We start from the raw sequence: 26,450 nt of genomic DNA on the forward strand, positions 1-26,450 counted from the left end.
ATAAAGTTTAAAGTGATAGGTTGTACCCAGAACTTAACAGCTCAAACTAGCAAAAGCTTTCTATTAAAGATCAGCCTTGTAGAAATTTAATAATTTAATAAGCATTACAAGTGTGTGTGTGTGTGTGTTCAATTTGATCTCTTGGACAAGTTGACCTTCCTTTTAAATAGCCTTTGTTATATGCTGGTCCTTTCTCAGATGTTTAAAGATACAGAATGGCTCCTGGGCTAAGAAATGAATGGAGCTCTTCCCTACCTCCCTGCTCCTACAGCTGTAAGCCCTTCAGCTTTGCCTCTCTCTCTCTCTCTCTCTCTCCAGTTGTTGCGTTTTCTATTATGGCTTCTGCAGAGAAGACAGAAGAATATCCTTTTGCAGATATCTTTAATGAGGACGAAACAGAAAGAAACTATTTGTTGTCCAAACCTACTTGCTTTATTGTATTTGGAAAACCAGTAAGTTATCTCTTCTGACTTTTAGTATTTTTTTTATTTTAAAATCACAATCTTATATTACCATACAAACGTGGAAACCATATAGTGTGTGTGTGTGTGAGAGAGAGAGAGAGAGAGAGAGACACACAGAGAGAGATTTTCATAATATCACTTCAACTCCGATGCTGTGTTGATTTTGAGTTTATAAGTGTCTGTGTTCTTGTGCTGACCTCTAGAACAGAAACCTAGGCTACACTGATGTTGGTTTTAATCGTATAAGGATATAACTTACCTACACGCTCTACCATGGTGACTGTTGCTGCTTTGTGACCTAGGGGTACTTCAGATGTGATTTGAATATAAGATCTCCTTAGAAGCTTGTTGCGAGGCTCTCTGGATATATAAGATGAGCTGGGAGGTCTATTAGCAGAAGGTGCTGAGGGCAAATGGGCCTGAAGTGTACTAGAGAACCAGCTAATTGTCTCCCTGCAAAACAGGGAAACACAGAAGGAGCTATTGTAAAGTTGTTCACTTCTAGGCAGCTGTAGGAAGGACTTCCACTGAGCTAGATGATAGCTAGAGGGCTGGGCTAGTCAGTTAGAGGGTCTTCCAAAACAGCAGAAGCCAAGGGGGATCCTGCCATTGGTTTAATTTTTGGTAAGAATCATAGGACAGGTAACCAAGAAACATTTCCAGCAATTTTCATTATGTTTCAAAAAACGTGGTTCTAAATGTGAACACCAGTAACATTCAGGTTCAAACGTCACTTCATCAGAGTGACCTTGTAACCCTGGAGTAGGATGCTGTCCAAGGATGTCAGTTACGAGGCTCAACCGTGCTGTAGGAGCTGGGGCTGCAGTCACAGCAGTGTAGGAGGCTGAGGCAGAAGGACCACAACCCTACGGCTGCTCTGGCTGCAGAGTGAGTTCACAGCCAGCCTGGGCAGCTTACCGAGGCTTCACATCAAAATAAGAAATAAATGCAGGGTCGATGATGTTGTTCAGTGGCAAGGTTCTCATCCATGAAGCCACAATACATTAAACCCCAGAGCAAAAAAAAAAAAAAAAAAAAAGAGGAAGTAAAATTATTAGGTGGAAGTCACCAAAATTTAATATATTTTATGATGGTTTATAATTAGAATTACAAATTTTCACAACATCCCAATGGTATAGCTTCTGCTTCACTGTGAAATGAATGTTCTGTTGGGTTTTAATAACATTCCTCTTTTAAAGGGTACTGGGAAGACAACATTAGCCCGTAATATAGCGCAGGCCTGGAAATGTATTCGTGTTGAAGGTAAACTTAATGTTTTCCAATACTTTAGTGTGAATAGCTTCATAGATTCACAATATAGAACTGCATAGTGAACAGCAAGTTAAGATTCCATAATTACTGTTTAGTGGTCCCCTTCATCACACGCCTACCCACCAGCTTTCTAATAGCATCAGTCCAGTCATGTTTACTAGATATCTTTGGCTTTTCTTTCCTCTAAACTGTTATTTCCATCAGAACTGTTTATATGTGTGCACGAGCATCTTCTTAGAGATAGAAAGAGAAATAACTAAGGTTTTCTTCAGAGCATTTTCCAGAACTTAACCTTATTGGAAAAAAAAGTGTAGTTTTTAACTAATAAATTTCCTTAATTCTTTGAAGCACGTAAGACAACAAGCATGTAAGACGCGCGCGCACACACACACACACACACACACACACACATACACACACACACACACACACACACACACACACACACACTTCAAATCAGTAAAACTGTTTACTTCCTAATAGAAAAGTAAGGATGAATAAGGAGTTCAGGAAGAGAGGGGCTGGGGAGATGGCCCGGTCAGTGAAGTGCTTGCCACACAAGCGTGGGGACTTGAGTTCGACCCCCAGCACTCATGTCAACTAAAGCCAGGCGTGTGGCAAATGTTTGCAATCCTGCGTTGGTCAAACAGAGATAGGAGGGTCCCTGGAGCTCACTGGCCAGCCAGCCTAGCCTAACTGGCTGTTGAGCCCCAAGCCCCAGTGAGGCCTGAGGCGTGAGGCCTGAGGCTGGCCCTTAGCTTCCACCCACTTGTGCTCACATGTGCACGTGTGTACACACAGACACATGTCCATGCGCACACATGTGTGCACACTGCACACAGCACTCAGAAACTTCTAAGGAATGCAAGAAAACTTTACTTTTACATTATTAAAAACAATTAACACTGATTCATATTTGTCTAACAAGTTGGTGGCGAATCTTTGAAATCCTCGAACTAACTGCAATCACTGTTGGCAAGAATGTCATAAAATGGGCACTCTGTATACTGTTAGTAAACTGAGAGGCCACAATTGTTGTATGTGTGGTAACACAGAATACATTTACAAAGGACTCAGAAATTTTCCTCTTTAAAAAAAAAAAAAGATTTTCGTTTGTTTTATGTGTGTTTTTGCATTCATATGTGCATGTGTACCACGTGTGTTCCTGGTGCCCACAGAGGCCAGAAGAGGTCTTGGATCCTCTGGAACTGGAGTTATAAAAGCTATGTGGGTTCCCTGCAAAAACAGCCAGCTGTCTTAGTCACTGAGCCACCACCTCTCCAGCCCGTCTTTTGGTTTGAGCCTAGCCTTTAATGGCTGAGCCACCTCTCCAGCCCACAGCCCATTTTTTAAAAAAAATAAATATGATTATGTTTCAGATCCTTAAAGAATATGAAGGCATCTAAACTGCTGGTGCCATAATTCAACTCAAGTCCCGCACCCCCAGGTCAGGCTTCCACCATCAGGACGCATTCCATCCGAGAATGGCACATTTCCTGGAATTCTCAGGGTTCTGTTTGAACTAGTGTTCATCCATTTTCACATTTCCTGACACATCCTTACCCTCTAGACTATCAACATAGACAGTTAATGAGACCAGGGCATTAAAGGGTCTAGACGGATGATAGTGCTGCTTGCTTCTGCATGAGGTGGAACAATTTACACGTCACTGTTGCACACCACCTCGTTCCCTGATTCGATCCTCCTACTGTCTACTGCAGTCCCCCAAGGCACCGTGGTCCTCAGAGACTCATCCACTAAGATTTTAAGCCAGTGGAGTGGCCAAGACGAGCTCTCAGCCCAACAGTCTTGGCCTCTACCTTGGCCAATCTTAAATGATCCAGCATGCATAAATAAATATGCTTTGCAAATTCTCAGGCGACGTAGCCACATTAATGTTTGCCTCCAGTTACCAAGCGTTCAGAAAGTGTTTCCTGTGTTTGCTTGCACTCACGTGATGAACTCCTCTTCCAGCTTTATCGGTTTTGGAAGAACACATTGCCACTGAGACGGAAACGGGAGCTATGGTGAGTAAATCTGCATTCCCCACTTACTGCAATGCCTCCCCGACGGAGAGTGCAGTGACACACAGCGTCTGCTTATCCTAGCTGCAGTCCCTGCTGGTGAGAGGCCACAGCATCCCAGACGAGCTCGTCACAAAGCTGATCCTGGAGAAGCTCAAGTCTCCAGAAGTCTCTCACTTCGGTATGTCTGTGCGCGTGCGCGTGCGCGCTGGCCTCTTCCTTCAGCTTCGATTCACGGATCTCACAGCCCCTACTGAGCTGAGAAGCTCAGATTCAACTGCTCCTTCGTTTTTAATCCTCTAGTGTCCACACTTGCTTTTTTGGTCTTTTTGTTGTTGGTTTTCGAAACAGGGTTTCCCTGTGACTTTGGAGCCTGTCCTGGAACTCGCTCTATAGGCCAGGCTGGCCTCAAACTCACAGAGATCACCTGCCTCTGCCTCCCGAGTGCTTGGATTAAAGGATTAAAGTGCGCCACCACTGCCCAACTCTGCTATCTGATGATGAGTCAAAGCATCAAGAAGGGTCCTTGCCTTCTTGCAAGGCCCCTGTCTTCTCCTATCTGCTCTCCTGTTCAGCCTGCTGTTGTAGTGTTATCAGCAGTCAGTCTCTGTGGGACATCCTGAACTGCTTCCCTCTGAGACTATTGCCAGGGCTATTCCTGCTCGCCCAGCATGCTCCTGTTACTCACACCAAAAGCCTCTCCTGCACAAAAGGATTCTGAGCAAGATCTTTGCTTTCTCTAATTCTCCAGACAGGCCACTGAAGCCAAAGAAACTAAAAAGAAAAGAGCAAAACTCTGAGACATTTGTAAAAGAAGGGAAGATGCATGAGCCCCTGGGAGAAAGACATCCCCTGAAACAGATTTGTTGAATGAAAGAAGGAAAATTCCGGAAGAGAGTTAAGGGAGAACTTTGTAACTGTAAGAGTTAGGGCTGGACGTGTAGTTTGGTGGTAGAATACATGCCTGTCATATTCAAAGCCCTGAATTCAGTTCTCAGGACTGAAATCTAAATAAATCTAAATATGAATATAAGGATTAAAATTAAAATATGTTGCAATAAAAACTGTATCAAAGCAAGTCAGGAATGCAGCAACAGACAGTATCATTTGTCCTTTAAGAAGTTTTCTCACTTTATTTGCTTTTCATAAAATGTTTACTGTGCTCTCGAGGCTGAAGCATGGTTTATGATTGTTCCTCAAAGGAGAAAAACATTAAAATAGCAGAAAATATACTGAAGTCTTTTCATTTCTAGCTGAGGAATTAAGACATATTTTATTAATGATAGATAAGTTTCTCAGGCAAGCAAGTGACATAATTTAAAAGTAAATGGGGGAAATCAATATGATGCCTGTACCCAAGACTGATTTCAACAAGATTTCAGCTTCTGTGTGGAAATGCAAGCCAACGATGTTCTAAAGCCCAAATCATACTGTGTTCTCTTCCGTAAGCTTTGCAGCAGGCAGAGGGGCGTTATCACTCTCTCTATCCATGCACATGGCATATGTATGTGTTCTACTATGTGATTACGTACTAATTTAAAGATGAAAATAATAGGCCACTTAAAAGGTCCTGTGACATAAAGAAGTTTCTTTCTGTGAGTGTCTCATCTAAAACAAGGTGACTCGGATTTTTTACTTATTGTTATGGTTAAGGCGAGCACATACACATTATGGCAAGCATGTGAAGGTTGGGGCAACCTGAGGAAGTTGGTTCTCTTCTCCCAGCCTATGAATGTGGGGTTGAACCCGGGTTGTTGGGCTTTGTGACAAATACCCACCCCACCCATCTTACCTGCCCCCAACTTAGTTTTTTAAAGATGTTTCCTCCCAGTCAGTGATGTTTTTTAATCATAAAAACATTATTCATAGCTACACTTCATGTGGTAATAACTATTAACTTAAATTCATGACAGATAGTTTTACAAATTTCACTTACTTGCAAACAACTATGTGATTGATATCTTCTAACTTATAATAAAGGCATGCTCTCTCACAGTGGCATATAAATTGTTGACCTATATTTTACAGGTTACATCATCACGGAATTACCAGCACTCTCACAGGACACCACGACCACTTTGAAGCAAACAGAATTAGTTAAACATTTAGAATTGCAACCTGATGTCATAATCAATATTAAGGTAAGGATATTAGTTGCTTCCTGCAACAGTGTATCTTTCCCTTCCAGAGAACTTAAATTCAAGGGGTGCTTTCACCCTTAAAAAAGACCTACTTTATTTTTCAAAGTGTGTCAAACGCCGGGGCTCGTACATGTGAGTGCAGAAGCTCAAGAAACAGAAACCAGAAGAGGGCATCGGCAACCCCAGGGCTGGAGCGGCAGGCCATTGTGAGCCACCTGGTGTGGGTGCCGGGACTTGAACCTGGGTCCTCTGCAAGAGCAGTACATGCTCTTAAGCACCAAGCTCCAGCCCGTGTTTCCATGCTTTCTGGGTAGTCATGGAAACAGTCACTTCCTCACCCCATCACCAGACTTGATCATCGCTAACTTACTAGAACTCTGTGGCATCAGAATTTAAAGGCTAGATAACATGATCTCTAGGGCCCCGTTTCTGAATCTTGTAAATATTTTATCCATGGAGTGACAATAAGTATGGTACATATATATCCATATTTTGGCAGGAGATAGGTGGATTTCCTCCTCATTTTCCTTCATTCTTAACCTCTTTAAGCTAAAATCATGAAATTCTGTGAAACTTTGCTGATTAAACTGATTTTCTGTTCTATGTTTTTATTCCTTTCACTACTCTGCTAGCTCTCTCTCTCTCTCTTTTCTTTAAAATGTCTGATAATATCATATGTATTAATTTCACACAAATAAGACTGTTGACTTGGCACACAAATCATGTACTAAAATTTGCCATGTACTAGAACATAATTCAAAATACCATCACAGAATTGCTTTTGCTCAAATTTAAGGAAAAAATTTTAAATTTATCTGGTGAATAATATGAAACAGGAAATAAAAGCATATTCAAAAAACTAAATTCAAGAAAAGCTAGTATTTTCAAAGAGGAGTAAAGCCCAAAGTGTTAGAGAAATCATGCCTAGAAAAGAGAGACGGTTCAGTGGTTAAGAGCACCAGCCGCTCTTCCAGAGGACCCAGGTTCACTTCCCAGCGTCCATATGGTGGCTCAGAAGTCTCTGTTACTCCAGTTACAGGGTATCTGGGTATCTGATGTCCTCTTCTGGCCCGCAGGGCTACAAGGCACATTCGAGGCACACAGACATACCCGAGGGCAGAACACCCACACAATAAAAAAATAAGAACATTGTTAAAAAGAAACAAAAATAGAAAGAAAAAAAAAGAAAAGTTACACTTTTCTGAGCAGTTCAGAAAAATGTGCAGACTTAGAAAGCTTCGTGCTTCTTTGTGTAAGAGACGACACTATAGGGTGAGGATTCTGGAAAGGAAAACAACAGTATCTCGTTGAAGGGATGACTAATGCTTCCTTCCACCTCTCTAGCACGGCTCAGTGGGAGCCTGCCTCCCTAGGAGATGACGTTTTAAATGGTTTCATAATGTTCTTTCCTAGTGCGGTGACTATGACCTATGCCAAAGGGTCTCTGGGCAGAGACAGCACAGTTCCACAGGGTACATATATAGTAGAGAACAGTGGGACCCCGAGATCATCGAGAGCCGCCGGAGACGGAAGAAGGACACGCCCAAAGACGGAAAAGCTGAGGAGGAGGAAGAGGAAGAAGAACAGGAAGAAGAGGAGGTAACGTTCCAGTGCGGTCATTGCCACGTGACGGGTCCAGTGCGGTCATTGCCACGTGACGGGTCCAGTGCGGTCATTGCCACGTGACCAATCCAGTGCGGTCATTGCCACGTGACCGGTCCAATGCAGTTGAGAAACCCTCAAAGCGAGGACCTTCACACTTCAACTCAGGAAAGGCATATCCCAAATCACTTACGAGAAGCGGTCTTGATGCAAATAGCATGAGGAACTTTTATTCCAAGCGTGCTGGGGTCCACAGTCACACGCCACACAGGGTAGAGGACAGAATGGAGACAGCTTTTACAGGGTTTACAACAAAGCCTGTGCATCACAAACCAATCATCTCATAGCATCAAGAGCTCGAGCGGTGTGGGCCAATCAGTTTAAACCACCCAAGCCTGTGCTTTATAGACCAATCAGTTTTCTATAGCCCCAGAGGTCTGCATTTGCGCGGGCTCCTGGGTGGGGTGACAAATGGCAGTTAGGTTAGGTCACTGGGGTGGGGGTTTCACAAGCAGTTTACTAAGTCAGATAAGCGGTTAGTCAGCTCATTTCCTGTTACCTATGAAGGATGATTATAGCTCAAGGCCTGGACCAGCGCTTGACAGAGAGTACATAACACAAAGCTGGATAGGACAGAATGGTTTAATTCAGCAAGCATGCTCACAGCACGCTCTGCTGCAGAGATGGACACATCTTTTACAGAAGACGATATGAACTGAATGCCTCAAAATGCACAGCCTTCAGCTCAGTTATCCCAATTTTAGGAACTATTCTGTGAAGATTTTAGCAATGTAAACATATATTGTTCAGTATAATTCAAAATTGCTCATTGAAATATTTATTTAAAAAAATCAGAAGCATCCTTATTTATCCAGCTGTAGAGTAATAAATAAGTCACCATGTATACATGGAAACAAATATGTTACTTTAAAATCCTATAAATGGTTTAGGTAGAGTATGAGTTACTTATGAGCGTGCACTGATAAAAACCCAGGGAGAGTAATTATGATACTAAATGTGGTGTAGGTGGTGGTACCTGCCTTTCATCCCAGCACTCAGGAGATGAAGCCTGGAGGACTTCAAGGGATGCCCGTCTGGGATACAGTGGGTTCAAGGCCAGCCTGGGTTCCGTAGCAGGACTCAGTCTCAATGCTAAAATGACAGCCTAAATAAATGGCATTGAGAGTTGTTCCTGTAGAGGAGCTGAGCTCTGTTCTCAGCACACACTCTGAGAAGTTCACAGTTGCCCCGAGCTCCAAGAAGATCCAACAGCTCCAGCTTCCCTAGGCATTCTTGGCATTCTGTGTGTGTGTGTGTGTATGTGTGTGTGTGTGTGTGTGTGTGTGTGTGTGTGTGTCGTTCTGCCTTGACTCTGCTACATGCTTCTTCTTGGTACTTAGCAACATGCTAGTCAATCACGTGACTGGCTGGATGATAGAATTCAGACAACATGCCAGCAATGCCCTCTCCACATTGCGTTTATTGTGTTTTTCTCATCAGTTAGAATTGCCGGCCAATGTCCATTCACTTCTGAGTGGCTCAGGACACGCTGCCTTTCCCAAAAGTTGCTACTGTCCTTCTCAGAAGCAAATCACTTTCCCCTCTCAGACTAGCAGTGTGTTACATATGTGTCACCTTCCTGTGCGGTCTCTCCCAGCCGCCGCGTGAGTCCCCGGTGCCGTGTGTCGGTGGGAATATGAAGTGCCTACAGTGACTCGTGATGTAGTGGGCACTCCACAGCTGCCCACCGGATGAGCGAAGGCACGAGCCACAAGCTCAGGTGTTCAGGGACTTCAATTTCCCTCTTTGCCTCAAAAGAAAAGGCGTCCCCCCGCGTTCTGCTTAGTGAGAACAGGGACAAAACACCAACCAGCAAGTACCAAGTTGAGTTAAAGTTCAATTTCCGAAGAAGGCTCCCAGGAGTGCTCCATCTCTAACACATGAAGTCCTCGGTCTCCAAGTCCTCGGAACACAAAGTGGTGCTCCGGGATGCCCCTCATAAATTGGATAATAATTTCCCTAAGAGTTAAAACCCTGTCCCTCCCGTCTGTGTCCCCCGTAGGCATTTATGGCTGAAATGCAGATGGTGGCTGAAATTCTTCAGTACCTGGTCCAGCGGCCTGAGGATTATTTGGAGAACATTGAAAGCACTGTGAAGCTTTATAAGGACATACTTCTTCATGCTCTAGAGGTGAGAACGAGACGTTGTGTGAGTAGGGACGTTGACATTCGTCCTTCATGTACGGTTAATGGTTTCAAGTGAATGATTAACAAAAGCCCTCACAAAAGGCTTTCATCTCCTTTTGCCTCTTCCTTTTTTAAAGGTGTACTTATTTAGGGGGGTTGTGCGTATGCATGCTAATACGCGCACACACGAGAGCACGTGTATGTGTGTGTGCCGTGTGTGTGTGTGTGTGTGTGTGTGTGCGCGCGTGTGGTGTGCTGTGTATGTGGCATGTGTGTGTGTGCTTGTGTGTGTGTGGTGTGCTGTGCATGTGTGGTATGTGTGTGTGTACACCACATGTATTCAGGAACCTGTGAGGGCTGGAAGACAGTAAAGGAACCTAGGCTGTAGTTACAGGCAGTTGTGAGCCACCTGTGGGTGCTGGGAACTGAACTTGTGTCCTCTGCAAGAGCAAAGTACTCTTAGCCATCTCGCCAGCCCCCAAGTCTCTTCCTCACAATCATGTTATTTTGCTCCTACAGAGCATCCCTGTGCTGCTCGGGATAGATTAAGTGTTTTTCAAAAGTCACTAGGCTGCTTACAGAGACGGGAATGTGAATGTGGACCTCACCAGCAAGATGAACAGTTAGAACAGATCCTGTTTTTCAACTCAGTTTGTCAGACTTAAACCCAAAACAGCAGTGATGGCAGGAAAGACTGGGCATTCTCTTCGCAGTGCTTATGAGACTTTTGAAGTACAAGCCTTCCAGAAACAGTAAACAATACCTACTGACATTAAAACCTACTTCCTCAGAGTCTGAGGATATGTTGAAAAATGTGTTTGGTGTGGTATTTATATGGGGGGGGGGGGGAGGACAGAGAGGATGAAGAGTATGTCTGTCCTTCAGTGGCCACTGTCAGTCCAGTTACTTTGGTAATTATTGAAGAAATTATATTTTAAATTTAAAAATAAGTAGAAATGCTTTCAAACAATTAACATGATATTATAATCGACTTAAGTGTGGATAGCAAAGGAGTATTAAGTAAGCTCTGTAGCCACACTATGAGACCCTAACAGCCACAATAATGTGATGTCGACACAATCTTGTAAAGATTTAGGGGAATATTAGTGGGTGGAAAACAGTGATAGTTATAGATTCCTTTCAGTGCCTGGATTAAAGAGGTTTTTCTTTGTATTCTTCTGTTCTGTAAATTTCCTATAAAAAGTGTGCTCTACAGTAACAAAAGGTGTAGCATGCTATTATCTATATGAAGAAGGCGCTGGATTTAAAAATCAAATTGCTCTGTGTTTTCAAAAAAATAGCAAAGCTACCGTTATGTGCAGCAAACCCTCAAAACCTTTTGTGTTAAGAAGGACTTTTAAATTTGGAGAAGAGGAAAATGAGGGGGAGGAGGCCAGCAGCAGGAGCTGGGGTGTAGTCCAGTGATGAAGCAGTTGTCTGGTCTGTGGGAATCCCAGCACCTCAGACAGGTATTCATGGTATGAAAGCAAGCTCTGCTTTTGCACGAGGATCTGTCCAGTGCTGAAAACGATAGGCATCACAGCCTGCATGAGGTGAGTGGGTTAGCTCTTAGGCATTCCTGTTAGCTCTTAAGATTTTCACCCCGGTTTTCTACTTTCCCTGTGATCTTGAGTTATCAGATTTCTATTTGATTTCCTCCAGGAGGTAATGGCTGAGCATAATCCCCAGTATCTCATCGAGCTGGATGGGAATAAGTCCCCGGAGGAGCTCTTCTTGGTGAGCACGGGGTGCTGCATGCACATCTAGCAGCCAAAATGTTTCATTGTTACACTTGTTTGGCTAGAAGAATTCTACTTCTAATTTAGTGCATTAATTTTTTGCTTTGACACCTTAAAATTCCATGTTGCATTTAATCACCTGTTCATGTTTAAAGCAAAACCACGTTTGAATTTAAATTTCTCTGTAACCACCGTGTCTCCAAGGAGACTAAAAGCAAATGGCAGACAGTACGCGCAGCAGGGGAGGCTGAATATTGGTATCCATTAAGGGTGTGCAACTTAAAAACAGAATGCCACTTTACACCCACTCTGATGGTCAGGGCTTTTGTTACCAGTGAGATTCTAGGCCTAACACCTCGCACCACAAATCAATGACTAACACAAAACACCATGACTGTTTTTTAAATTTCCTAGGTATCTGGCATAATAATAGGAATGCACATGGGAAGGGAGTTGCCGATTCCAGGAGGGCCTCCCATTATATAGCATCCAGTATATCGAGGGAAATAATACAAGCGGTGGTTTGTGTTACAGTTAGAGAAGTAATAAGGTTTTATAGCAATTGTGACAGGGGACAAACCCTAATGGTCATCTGTGTGAATTTCACTTAGAGGAGGAGTAAGAATTAGACTTGAAGGCTAGATGGGGGGTGGGTGGGGCACGGTGTCTGCTCGTGGACACGGGGTGGGTGGGGCTCATGGACACGGGGTGGGTGGGGCTCATGGACACGGGGTGGGTGGGGCTCATGGACACGGGGTGGGTGGGGCTCATGGACATGGGGTGGGTGGGGCACGGTGTCTGCTCGTGGACACGGGGTGGGTGGGGCACGGTGTCTGCTTGTGGACACAGGGTGGGTGGGGCTCATGGACACGGGGTGGGTGGGGCACGGTGTCTGCTCAGAAAGAGTCTGACAAAGTGTCAGGAGAGAGCAAACATAGGAACTGCACTTAGGGCTGACACAAAGGGGTGTGACAGGAAGGGTGGCACAGTCCTGGGCACGATAGGCTGGGAGGAGACTTCAAGAGTGCGGGCCTCACCGTGAGGGAACAGGCTGGAAGCCAGCAAGCTAAGGAATCTGCTCAGACACAAAGTGGTGGTAGGATGGCTGCTGTGGTCTCAACCCAGCACAAGGTGGTGGCCTAACCTATGCTGCAGCGGTGGGAGTGGACAAATAGGGCAGAGGAAGAAGAGTTGGAGACAACGGCCGTCTCACCGGCCATGGAGGGCGCCAGGGGGGCCACATCAGAGAGAGCCTCGCGTGGGCCATGTGCCTACAAGATTCCGCAGCTCTCTCCTCCTGCCTGAGCCAGTGCGCATGTTCAGTCTTCAGCTGAGTGATCTCCCAGTGGCGTCTGCCGCGGCTGTCCATCCTCTGTCCCTACTGTGTGTCTCCTTGGCCCCTAGGAGCCCCACAACAAAGCTCCGCTGACTCAGCCTGGACTCCAAGGATGTAAGTCTAAGGTTGGAGAACAGTAGTTTTCCCTCCCTGGGAACTCCTCTATGCCCCGTAGGAGACTTCACTGGGTCTAACAATGTTAAATACCTTCTCAGAAGGGCATGGCTTAAAATTTTTCTGCCCTGGGCCTTTCACCCAAAGCATACACCGGTACCCCTAGCTCCCTCAGTCAACATTCAACAGCTGCATGTCTAACTAAACGCCAAGTGTCACCTCCTATTGAAAGGAGCAGGGCACCAGTCTACAACACTGTCGCCCACCCCAAATGTGCTTTTCTCTTTCAATAAGTGTCAACACCATCCCCGCCATCCCCAGAGCTCTGCCCGTGCCTGTGGTTCTCATATCTGCAGCCCATCCATCGGCACAGAGACTCCTTCAATAAGAGCTGAGGTTTCCTGCCTTTTGCTACCTGCACACACTTCTTGAAGACAGAAACCGCAAGAAGCCTGGCCGAGAGTTGCCAAGTGTCCAGGCCCCGGTTTGGAACAGCTACTACATTTCATTTCCCAAAGCAAGTTTCATGGAGAAGCGGGGCATGAAGGGGCTAAGGAAGTCTACGCCAGCTAAAATAGACTGAGGTGTTAACAAGCAAAGCCAGGCAAGGAAATGTGAGGGACACTCCAGGCCACCCGGACTCCACTGCACACCAGCAGGCTCTTGGCTGGATCACCATCTCTCATCACACATTTTTATTAGCTTGGTTATTTTTACTCAGATTCTCCCACACCGCGCCTCTATTCACTCCCCAGAGTTGTCATGGAGAGGTCCACAAACGAGGCGCCTGAAAAGGACCTAACTTATGCTCTCACAGCTCTGACAGGTGGCAGCTCAGAGTCAAGGAGCTGGCAGGGTTGAACTCCCTCCAGACCGTCTGCAGGAGCCTCTGTTCTCACGCCTTCCGGCATAGACTTCTGTATCTACCTCTTCCTCACTGAGCTATCTTCCATCTACCTGAGGAGGGCCAGAACCAGAGGCCAGAGTATCATCGGTTGAAATGTGTCCTCTAAAAAGATTTCAAAGTGCCGGGCGTTGGAGGCACACGCCTTTGATCCCAGCACTAGGGAGGCAGAGGAGGCAGATCTCTGTGAGTTCGAGGAATCTACAGAATGAGTTCCAGGACAGACTCCAAAGCCACAGAGAAACCCTGCCCCCCCCCCCCACACACACACAAAAAAAAAACAACAAGAAAAAAAATATTTCCAAGTTCTAACTGTAGTCTGTGACTGTGGCCTTATCTGAACATGAGGTCTTTGAGTATTCATTTCAGTTAAGATAAGGTCATATTTAATTGGATTGTCTCAGTGCAATGAAGACAGCCTCAGGCAGAAGGCAGCAGTATAATGAGAGAGGGCGGGAGTGGGGTCATGCATCCTTCAGCCGAGGGACACCAGAGAGCTGGGACTGGGGCCCAGCTGGTCCGGACGGTGCCGACCATGGCCGAAGCCCCAGCTTCTGTCTCCTGCAGTGCACAAATGGGCATGACGGCAGATGCTGAACCCTGTGGTGACGTCTTTCTTGTATAAATAAAGCCTGTCTGGAGGTCAGAGAGTGGAGCTTGCCGCTGGCTAACCATAGAGGTCTGGAGGTCTGTACAGTCAGACAGGAAGTGCGATGGCTGTGCAGAAACAGGATATAAGCCGGGAGAAACAGGGCCTCGCCCTCTTGTCTGCTGAGACGCTAAGGTCAGGCGTGGCGGTGGCTTGCTCCTCCTCTGATCTCTCGGCATTTTCCTCCATATCTGACCCTGGGTTTTTATTACTTAGACAAGTTAAGAACTCCATTCATATAAGCCTAGTGCTCGGGAGGTAGAGACAGGCAGTTCAGGACTTCAAACGCATCCTCAACTACCTATCAAGTTCAAGCACAGCCCGAGATGCATAAAACATTGCCTCAAAAGAGCAAAATATTCTAAAATATTCAAGAAACACCTAACATTGTCAGTAAGGCATAGAAGCAGGAAACCTGAGCCTGAACAGTGGGCCCATGACTTTTTCATATGGTTTGACATACCCAAGGCCGATGTATTCACATATCTGTCCTTTGAATTTAGGCAGTTATAGAGCGGCTGAAATACTTGAATCTAAGAAGAGCCGCCATTGTCACCAAGCTGCAGAGTACAGAAGAAGAGATGAATGACATAGTAGACACTGTAAGTTCAGTTTTTATTTAAAAGCCTGCCTGTTCGATGTTAGCCGTATCCTTAGCATGTGCCTCCTCGGGTCTAAGGGATAGCTCTCCATAAGGACATCTTCTTCCAGGAAGCAGGTATGACCTGAGCGCAGTACTCTTTGTGACACCAACTACAGGCAGAGATTTCCAAATGACAAGGGGGTAAATTCGAGCACGCATTCATCGCCCGCACTGAAGTTGACTGCTGTGCTGGCTCTGATGGGCTGGGACGCAGTGATGGATGGGATGCTGGTCAGATGGTAACTGCCAGGCGCTGAGGGACGAAAGGTTTTTAGTTGGAGTGTTTGGTCTATTCTCCGAGGTTTAGCTTAGCCTCTATGCATAGACACTGTTAAAACGGTGGCATTGTAAGTAGATAACAAAATTCAAATAGGCTAGTAGTTGCAGAGGTCATTTTGTTATCCCGTGCCATTATCCTGGAGCTGTCAGCAGGTAGGTGCAGGTGGAATGTGTGAACTGGCTCTGCAGGAGCAGGGAGGTGGGCACAGGGGCTGGGGGAAGCTGTGAGAAATGCATGTGCTTCCCTTTGACAGAAAAGGCCAGGAGTTGTGGATGTGTTTGTCAGGATAGACTATCTCCATGATCTAAAATAAAGTCCTGTGTCCAATTAACTCTCAGAGCTTTGTGGGGCTGGAAAAATGGCTCAGCGGATATGAGTGCATATTGCTCTTGCAGAGGACCTGGAGTTGGTTGCCAGCGCCCACATGGTGGTTCGCAACCATCTTTAACTCCAGCTCCAGGCAATCTGACCCCTTCTTCTCAGGCACCAGGAGCACATACATACATGCAGGCAAACAGTCAAACACATAAAATAAAAATAAATCTTAAAAAATATCTGAGAACTTTAACTTTATACATTCCATGAAGCTCCTTGGTTAAGCTGGTCCATCTGCCAGCTTCTGTGTGCTTTGAAAGAGTCTAGACACATGCTTTTCAACTAAGGACAAGTGGTATTCATAGACTCATTGCGGCGACACATCTAAAGCAGGGACTCCCAGCCCTGATGGTACAGGGGGGCGTGTAGAAAGCTTCCAAAACATACTAATGCCAAGACCCCTTTAGACAGAATTTCTGAGGTAGGATCTAGTACTGATAAAGCAAAACAAAGCAATGTGGGCATTAAAAGTACACATAACAACAACAAAAAACCCTAAAACTTTTGTACACCAAAGTCATTGTCAGCAGAGTAAAAAAGTAACCTGCATGATGGAGGGTGTTGTCTACAAATCACAATGCAACAAGGGTCTAGTATGAAAACACATGAAGAATCCTCCAATATATAGCAACGAAGGAACCAATTTATAAGTAGGCAAGGTAACTGAGTAGACATTTCCCTAGAGAAACATATAAACAGCCAGTGATGTGGCGAAAAGGGGCTAGACAAATAGTTCAGTAGTTAAGAGCACTGGCTGCTCTTCCAGAGGACCTGGGTTCGATTCCCAGCACCCACACGGCACCCTAGAATCTTCAGGCGCTCCAGCTCTGGGTGATTCAATGCCGTTGCCACCGGCCCCCCTCACATGTACATGCCCATATGCTCGCACACACACCCACACATCATAAAAACAATCAAAATTAAAAATATGTTCAGTCTTACTGATCATGGGGAACTGGCGATCCAAAGTGCAGAAGGATGTTACCCAAAAATCAGGACACCAAGTGTTAGCAAAGAAACTGGAACTCATTAGCATTGCTGTTCTCAGATTAGGGTTCAACAGGGACACTGAGAATTACCAGGAACTAAGGGTTTATCAGTGCCATAGACAGACAGACAGACAGACAACAGTGCAGTAGGGGCTCCTCTGTCAGAGACAGACAGCAAGGAGTGACACTGTGCTACCTAGGTGAGTGCTTACACGCACAGGCACACACACAGGCACGCACACGCACAGGCACACGCACACACACGCACAGGCACAGGCATGCACACAGGCACATGCACAGGCACAGGCATGCACACAGGCACAGGCACACACACACACGCACAGGCACACACACAGGCACACACACACAGGCACGCACACGCACAGGCACATGCACACACACAGGCACACGCACATGCACACAGGCACACGCACATGCATCAACAAATGCTTGCACAGATAGATTTTAAAGAATTGAAAACTAACGTCATTAAATCTTAGGTGAGTACAGAACACCAGAACTGACCCCAAAATCAACATGTGCATTCTAAATTGTGCCTTAAATATGGTCACAATATGTGTGATCAAATAACCGCCGAGTGTCAAATGCGCTGCCGTCAGCACAGCTGAGGCTTGCCTTCTGAGGTTGCATTTGCTTCACAGGAAGAGCTGTTCCGGACACTCTCGGCATATAAACTCCTTGCGCCACGGTACAGGTGGCACCGCAGCAGGTGGGCGCGCTCTTGTCCCATCTCCTTAAAGGATGGGAACATTTTTTCGGGATCAGCGGATTTTTCTGTGAGGTTAGTGAGCTTTCCCGAGCCTGCATTTGAAACGCGCTGTGTGATGCTTTCGGCTGTTTACGCTTGCGCTGTATCTTCAGTTTCCTAGGTAAAATGTACTGCCTGTCCTCTGAAGAAACATTAAAACAGTTTTCACTGAACCCCCGTCCCTGCCTTCTGCCACCCATGCCAATCCCACCGTGTAAAATCTTTTTATTTGGGCCCCGGAGCTCAGGGAAAACAACGCTGGGCAACCTGATTGCAGAATACTTCAAAGGAAAGGTAAGTTCTTGTCTACCCGTTGCTTTCATTGTAGTTTCAGTGGGGTTGCCATGGAGAAGGCATCTCTCCACTGTCATCGCGCTGTTAGCTGTAGCCCCTCCACCTTTCCGGCAGCCCCCGTGGCTCAGCCTCCATCTCCTGGGTCATACTCCGCCCGGCTCCCTCTCCCCGCCCTCCCCGCCCCCGCATGGCTGGTGATTTCTGTATCTGCAGACACTACCCTCTCAGCATCCTGGCGTGCTGGTTTAATTCTCCCTCCTCAGCGATCTTGTTCGGCACTCTACAATGTAAACACCTTATACTTAGATAGCAGTAACGGCAGCTAAGGCAGGCAGCTTTGGAATACAACTAAAGGCAAAGCCAGAAGATTCCATAAGGGTTGGGACATAGAGAAATTACTGAGGATTAGTGTGTGTAGAGGGCTCCCTGTGAAAGCAGGCTTAGCAAAAAGGTGGTGTGGTCAGAGAAACCGTGTGAGAGTTCTGAGAGCATTCGAGATACTGGTGAGCGAGGGGACACATTGTCTACGTGTTTTTAACTTTTTTATTATGAAATATGAAAAATGTACAGAAAAGAGGAACCAGTGAATTATCATAAAATAAACCCTCATATTACCAACCACCCAATGTAAGTACGGAATATTCTTAGTTCCCCAGAAACATTCTCCACGCTTCTTCCAAGTGCCCATCCCCACACGCCCCCACGAGGTAACTACAGGTAGTTAACTTCCATACGCCTATGGTTTTATGATGGAAGCATATATTAAGTGCCTTATGTGTGCGTGTGTGATTGTGTGTGAGTTGTGAGTGTGTGTGTGTGAGTGTGTATGTGCCTGTGTGTGCCTCTGTGTGAGTGTACGTGTGTGAGTGTGTGCATGTGAGTGTGTGTGATTGTGTGTGAGTTGTGAGTGTGTGTGAGTGTGCGTGTCTGAGTGTGCGTGTCTGAGTGTGAGTGTGTATGTGCCTGTGTGTGCCTCTGTGTGAGTGTACGTGTGTGAGTGTGTGCGTGTGTGTGTGTTTTAACTTTACGAACTTAGTTAATATCCTTTACGCCTGGTCTCTTTCACATAACACTATAATTGTAATTGCTACCCATGTTATTACATGCAGCTAGAGTTTATTAGTTTTGTTTTATGAATTTTTGGAAAGAGAATTCAGGTTGATTTCAGATTGATGCATTGTGAACAATTCCCATAAAAATTGTTGCGTGAGTCTTTTGCACCCACGTGCATATCCGTGGGAATCTGTCCACTAGGACTGTTGTCGGTACTGAAGGGTAGGCGTGTGTTCTTTCAACCTGTATGGACCATCCCACACGAGCTCTGCTAACTCACTCCCGTTAGCTGACTATACGAGCTGTTATGGCACATCCCTGACAACTCTTGTTTTGGGGATGTTCCTAATTTTAACCACTCTAGTGTGTCTGGTGATATCCCATGTACCCGAGGACTCAGAAGGTTGAACGTTTTCATGTTTATTGGCCATTCATATATTGTCTTTTTGACGTGGGTGTCCATCCGTCTTACCCATTTTTATTGTATTTCGTATGTGTTAGTAGTTTAGAGTGCTCATGATTGCATAACATTTTGTTGTATGAAATAAAAAGTGTAAAAGATTTAATGGAGAAGGACACCAAACAATAAAACTAAGTTTCTAACGAGACAATGTTCAAAACCCTGCTGAAAGTATAGCTTTTAAGATGGTGTGTCAGCGTGGCAGTTTTGGGGGGGGGGTCCTCAGAATTGGAGGGAATCTGCCAAGAGCATGGGAAGACAGGGGTCAGCTGATCTTGTGGAGTCCTGTCTGTCCTAAGATTTATGCTCCTTCACTGCTTGTGCTGCGTAGGTGTCCTGTGTCCCCAGAGCTACCCTCTTTTCGGTAGCTTACCTCCTTAACACACTGCCCATCTTAGGCTCCCACTAAGGACTGCAGCTTCTAGGTGGTGAATACCTGAGGTGGCTCCTGTTCTAGCTAGGGGAGTGCCCCTGGAGTCCACTGGGAACTAGGCAGGTAGCTACAGCTCTGAAATACGAATAGGCAGAACAGTCTCCACATTGTCAAAACCCAGCAGCATCCAGCACGCTGGAGGGATCTGGCAGTGGGCATAAAATAGCCCTGTGAAGCCCCGGGGTTCTCAGCCCCTTCAGCAGGAACATCGCTGCAGACGGCTAGATCCGAAATGTTAGCCAAGCTCCAGAGGTCCATCCATCCACAGACCTGGGCTCAGGGATGTTAAATCCCAAAGTTTTTGTTAGTTGAGCAGGGCAGCTGCTTGAGACTGTACTCTCAGAATTCCAGGACTGTTTCTCACAGCTATCTGTCACCCTGGAGCTCCAGTTGAATTCAGTGTCCTTACTTGTGACTGTTCCCTGTTCTGGGATTCTCTAACACCAGAGTGGCTAGGTTTTAACAGTGGGTTCACACTCAAGATGATGTCCGGCCATACAAAAGGTTTGTCACATTAACATAAAGTCTCGGAGAGTGACAAAGGGGATTCCTCTCCACTGCTGGCCTGTCCCGATTGGAATCGCTCACTGTCCCATCAGAACTTGCTGTTTGGGTTGGAGTCCTGTAAGGGCTGTGGGCTTGTCCTGGGGGTAAGAGGGCTGGTGTCTTCCCGCCAAGGTCACCTGGCTGACTGTTCTAAAAGTCAAATAAAGCACCAACTTGTGGTCCAGTAATTCCACCTGCAAGTAAGGAAAACATCTACAAAGAGATTTTGTATGAGTGCTAATTGTAGCGTTATCTCTAAGATTCCCAGGCCTGGACACAAGCCAGGCGCCCTTCCGAAGGCGAGTGAATGGAAAACCAGTGAACTCATGATAGAATAGTGCTGACAAGGAGAAGATAGACTGGTGGATCCCAGAAGCGTACTTCTAAGGGAAGGACCCTGAAGCAGATCACATCCTGCATGAGTTATAAGAAATTCTGGAAAAGATGCAACTGACCTACAGTGACTGAGCACAAAATAGCCAAGGGCTGTGGATGAGAGCTGGGGACAAAGAAAGAACAAATCCAATCCCCCGCACCCCCATCGGGTGGCTTAGAGACACCGGCAACTCCAGCTCCAGGGGAGCTGAGCCCACTCTCCCCGGCAGGCACCTGTACGCATGCGCACATACCCACCCCACAGAAATATACATAGCTACAAATAACAAAAAATCTTTAAATTAAAAATAAAACACTTTAAAAAAAAAAAATCAGTGGATTCCGTACATGATTTCAAGGATGCCTCAGGTAGTACCTATTTTTGGGAGACAGGTAAAGAGGTAGATTGATAGGCAGACAGGTGGGAAATGTGTTTCATATTCACAGCACTTTGTGATTACATCAATCTTGACTATTTCTGCAGTTGGTTGACTATGCTAAACTTATTCAGCCACGTTTCGATGACGCCCGTGAGAAACTCATTAGAGATACCATAGCTGAAGCCACCAACACAGCCATCAAAACCGTGAAGGAGAAGCTGCTGACGGAAATGCGAACCAGGAGGCAAGGTGGGTGGGGTGGCCCAGGAGGCGAGGTGGGTGGGGTGGCCCAGGAGGCGAGGTGGGTGGGGTGGCCCAGGAGGCGAGGTGGGTGGGGTGGCCGAGGGTCCGCTTTCAGCCTGCGTCTCGGTGAGTGGCTATGCGTGGCTGCTTGAGGACGGGCGTGTCAGTTTGTCCATTTTAGTGCCCTTGACACTTGCACGCTTAGCCTCACCGTGAATGGGTGGCGGGTGAGAAGACACTCACTCAGAACCCAGGGAGTCGGCTTCTCTCACTCTAAGGAAAGGTACTTGTAAATGTGGATACTCAGAGATGGCATTTCTTCACGGGTCTACCTACTGAGCGCAGGCTGAGCGATGACGTTTGCGACTTCATCCACACCCCGGCCCCTAGGACGTTTGTTGTTTTAGAGCCTCGGCTGCCAGCCTTGCTATAACTGTCCTTCTGTCCAGAAAACACTGCATTCGGTGACACTGGTGGACTATGAATAACAAATAACCACGACTCTCCAGATTTACAGATTTAAACGACCGGAAAGCTAACACAGAGACCACAGAGAGACCCCTCCTTTCCTAAGCCCAGCTCCTGACCATCACTCACTGCTGCTGCTCGGGGTATTTTTCTAAAAGTGACCTTTATTTGTTCGTTTTCCTCTAGGAAGATGAGAGTTCTAGCTTCACGACTCTTTTTGTAGCTCATAGAGGGGTTTGGTAGAAAACGGTATCTCTAGTTGTTGTCTGCTTTTTCTTACATACATACACATGGAAACATGCACACACACACACACACACACACACACACACACACACACACACACACACACTTCTGGCCTGGAACTACATAGCCCTGGCTCACCCTAAGCTTCAGCCCTTCTCTGCCTGCTGAATGCTGGGATCTTGAGTGTGAGCCACCATACCTATTGTAATAGAATAGCCCTCACTCAGCACTGCTGTGGATCTTTTTCACATTTAATTTCTAGACCTGAAGTTGGAGATCATTTCCAACAATTTTAGACTAGATTCAGGTGCCGCTGTTGAAATTCCTAGGACCTTTGGCACAGGGTTACATCATAAGGCTTTATGTGTATCAGTCCCAATGTGCTTTTCCTGATAAAACATGTATCGTTACAAAAATAATAATACCTAGTGTTTATTGAGTGTTTACTACCCAGTAAAGCTGTGCTGGCTACCTTGCATATAAGATCTGTGCATCCTTGTAACTCTTTTCGTAACTCTTTTGCCTTCGATTTCAGTGGATAAAGACACTGAGGTGAACCAAAGGCTGTGGGAATTGCCTGCAGGTGACAGCAGCGAGCCCCTGAGATTCACTTCAGTGCCTCCAGGTGGCAGCCAGCAGGCTGGCGTGGGTGCTGGGAACCAAACTGAAGTGATAGAAGGGCCTCGGGTGCCCTTGGCCACTGGTGACCGCTCTGCCCCATTACTGCATATGATTTTAAGGATCCCTTGGGGGCTTCTCCTGGAGAATGCTTTTGTCTTGTCAGCATCTATCAAGACAACTTTAACAATTCTCATGCTTTGGCCTGTTGGTTTGGTCAACAACACTATACTCCAATATCAGGGTTCTTTTTTCTTTTTTTAATTTCTAAAATACATCTTACTTAGTTGTGGTGTATTAAAACTATTTAAAATTTTGTTTACTAAGAACCTTTTCTGAACACTCACAATGTAACTAGTTGATAGCAATTTTTGGTGCTGTAGAAGATTTTGTTATGAGAAGTATTTTTGCTTACTTCATTTTTGTGGTTTGTTTGTTTGTTTCAGCTTTTTATACAAACTAGGAAGCTTTCTGACATTTTGTATTTTGAAGCCATTCAATAAGAATTTATTTTCATGGCAACGTTGTTCTTTCACTAAACAAGAACATTCTTCACTGTTTATTGTGCCTTTCTTCATTCTAGTTAGCCTACAAGCCAATGAAAGCATCCATTATATTTCCTAAAGAACTTTTCAAAAGAGCCAGAACTGGGATGGCTTGACACGCTAATATCTATCTAGATAATTGTCTTAGGTTAGATTTCATTGCTGTGAAGAGACACCATGACTACGGCAACTCTCACACAAGAAACATTTAATTGTGGTGGCAGCTTACAGTTTCAGAGGTTCAGTCTATTACTGTCATGGCGGGGAACGTGGCGGTGTGCTGGCAGACATGGTGCTGGAGCTGAGCTACATCCTGCAGGCAACAGGAAGTGAACTGACTCACTGGGCAGTGTCCTGAGCGTAAGAAACCCCAAAGCCCGCCCCCACAGTGACACACTTCCTCTAACAAGGCCACGCCCGCTCCAACAAAGCCATACTTGCTAATAGTGCCACTCCCTATGAGATTATGGGGCCAAAGCCATCCAAACCACCACAATGACCCAGAAGGAATGTTTAGTATATAACTTTCAAAATGCAGAATCCAAATGTAAAGAATACTCATGACCACTGAACAATTAAAGGAGGGAAGTCATTAGCCCCAGAGTGCATGAATTTATTCAAGGAACACGTGACTATCTTCTTTCCATTAAGTGAATGCCACGGGGCTTCCATACTCCTGGTGCTTACATTTTAGTGGAGAGTGGAGAGAGAAAGAAAGGAAGGAAGGGGGAGGAAAGAAGAATCCGTGTGGGGGACGGAAACATGTAACAGGGAATGCAGTACATAGTGATGGGAACGGGGTGCCGCAGTGCCCAGTTAACCTCTCCAAAGCAAAGACGCCAGACTGAAACTTAAATCTCAAAAGGAAGCTAGCCAGGCTTCCGGTAGAACAGCGGCCCTTCATGTTTGCCACAATCTTCCCTGAAGTTACTGTCTTCCCTATTGTGAATAGACGAGGAGATATTTTCCTGTGTGCTATGAACTTAAAAACCCTTTTAAATTCACTGACAATAAAATTAACCTTCACAACACCTCCAATGCTGGGATTCTAATCTCACATATACTTAAGTTTGTCAAGGGGGGTTAGTGAGAGGTTTTTAATCACAAAATATGTGCAATGAAAGAGGTTAGCCACTAACAGGGAACGACTTCCTGTGTCCCCAGCTAATGCACCCAATGCTTTCAGTCTAATGATCCTCATTTGACCCAGGAAAACGTGGGACACGTAGATCAAGTGGCTACCATGTCCACAACCCCTACGCAACGGTCAGAACGGAAACCAAGGCTGTCTAACTTCAGTAGACTCCGCCTGCCGCCCTGTCTCCAGCTGCCTCTCTTTAACACACGCATTTTTCTTTCAGAGGAGAGAACCTTAAGGGAACTGCAAATTCAGTATGCAAAAAAGGAATACGAAGACTTCATGGAGTACAAAATGTTTAAGAGCTCTGACGATTTACAGTCTGTGGCAGACGACGAAGGTATAAACACACCACCTGAGCCCGTCAGTGGCGGGGTCCATCCTCTGTGTGCAGACGAACTAATAAAGCGTCTCCTTCTACCACAGCAGTCGCCCAAGGCTCCCAGAAGTTTAGCCTCTTAGACATTGCTGACGAAGACAGAACTAGGTCGGAGAACGCCCTTGCTACAGACACCGAAAAAGACGGTAAGGAAAAAAACTACCAAGAAAACGTCTATGGAGCTTAGTCTGTTTGCTTTCTATTTGGCCATCATTTCAGAGCTCAACATCAATACACAAAAAGTTGAAAGCTTCAGAAGGCATAAAAGGCAGGCCTCACTTTTGCAGATTTCAGTTGAACAGCTACAGAACTGGATAGATTTATTAAAATGAAGAAGAGGCTGAGAAAATGAGGAGCTGCATACATGCAGAACCCCAAGAAAGGTTGATATTTTACAAGAATTATCAAACAGTTATTAATTTCTTCTTGATAGTTCTATAGTAACTTTGATATACTGGAACCAGTGTATCAGCCATCAACCCATAATTATAGTTGTGGCATTTCATCATTATTGATTGTGCTATTTAATCTTATGACATTGTTCTGTTCATAAGCTTAAATCCTGACAGCATATAACATTTATACATATAACATTCTCTTGTTTGTTTGTTTGGTTGGTTTGGTTTGGTTTTCGGGACATGGTTTCTCTGTATTGCTCTGGAGCCTGTCCTGGAGCTTGCTCAATAGACCAGGCTGGACTCAGACTCACAGAGATCCGCCTGCCTCCTGAGTGCTGTGCTGGGATTAAAGGCGTGCGCCACTACCGCCTAGCCACATATAACACCCTTGATATAACATTATACAATTATGTCTCTGTGTCATCACATAACAGCCATAAAGTCAACCTTCCTCTGCTTTGTGATAATAATGCACCACACAATTATGTTGCTTTATTAGGAACCTTGTTTTAAAGAATTGCATGATTTTTATGAATAGATCATGGCTTAGCTGTTAGATACTAGTATATATTGTGTGTGTGTGTGTGTTTGTGTGTGTGTGTGTGTGTGTGTGTGTGTGTGTGTTTGCCAGCCATATGCATGCAGGAACCCACGGGGATCAGTAGAGGGCATCAGATCCACGGGAACTGGAGTTACAGGCAGTTTGTTGTGAGCCACCATATGGGTCCCGGCAATCAAACTCAGGTCCTCTGCAAGACCAGTAAGCACTCTTACCCACTGAGCTATCTCCAGTCCTAAGCCAGTTCTTTATAGTATACATTTGTGTGTGTAAATAAACAATATTTAAATGCATATTAATGTAAGTTTTATCTGGATAGTAACATTAGTAGAACTACTAAATAAATGAATATGAAGCAACAGAAAAATTGTTTTGCATAAGTTATTCCAAATTATATTTTCTCCAGTAATCTACAGATATATATATATATATATATACATATACATATATATATGTGTGTGTATGTATATATATATATAATCACTTGCTCATTATTTTTCTTTCAGGGTTACATTAACTTTTACTTCTGACGTTTATTAAGATTTGTTCACTTTTATTTCCTTTTAAATAGGTGGCAACTTTTACATTTCATCAAATTTTCTAAATTGTTATATCAGTCACATCATTTCTTCAAAAACATCTTATGGTAGTCCCTTATTTTTCAATCTCTTTTCCCCTCAAAATTGAGTAGTTTGTCTTCTAAATCATCTTGCTATTGGAGTATTAATGGAGGCATTTTCATAATCAACTAATTGTTTTTCTATTATTGATTTGTGTCTTTACTTTTAGCATTTAAAGTTTTGCTCTGGTGCTCTTGTTTTGTAAGA

The 26,450-nt window shown here is 45.1% G+C and overlaps 1 protein-coding gene across 1 annotated transcript in view; it reads left to right on the top strand.

Annotated features, from left to right (window-relative positions):
* The first annotated feature begins 331 nt into the window (after positions 1–331).
* The window catches only part of Ak9 (adenylate kinase 9), a 77,175-nt gene continuing 51,056 nt past the window's right edge, over positions 332–26,450 (top strand). Inside the window, exons 1-14 of the mRNA XM_051175566.1 lie at positions 332–452; positions 1,664–1,727; positions 3,711–3,763; positions 3,845–3,941; positions 5,789–5,901; positions 7,315–7,500; positions 9,566–9,694; positions 11,353–11,427; positions 14,936–15,034; positions 17,382–17,521; positions 17,602–17,782; positions 21,134–21,278; positions 24,511–24,627; positions 24,726–24,812. Coding sequence (XP_051031523.1) covers positions 336–452; positions 1,664–1,727; positions 3,711–3,763; positions 3,845–3,941; positions 5,789–5,901; positions 7,315–7,500; positions 9,566–9,694; positions 11,353–11,427; positions 14,936–15,034; positions 17,382–17,521; positions 17,602–17,782; positions 21,134–21,278; positions 24,511–24,627; positions 24,726–24,812 — 1,603 coding nt within the window. The 5' untranslated portion in view covers positions 332–335. The remainder of the gene's footprint in view (positions 453–1,663; positions 1,728–3,710; positions 3,764–3,844; positions 3,942–5,788; positions 5,902–7,314; positions 7,501–9,565; positions 9,695–11,352; positions 11,428–14,935; positions 15,035–17,381; positions 17,522–17,601; positions 17,783–21,133; positions 21,279–24,510; positions 24,628–24,725; positions 24,813–26,450) is intronic.

The sequence above is a fragment of the Phodopus roborovskii genome, unplaced genomic scaffold (assembly GCF_943737965.1).
Source record: "Phodopus roborovskii unplaced genomic scaffold, PHOROB, whole genome shotgun sequence".
Taxonomy (NCBI): Eukaryota; Metazoa; Chordata; class Mammalia; order Rodentia; family Cricetidae; genus Phodopus; species Phodopus roborovskii.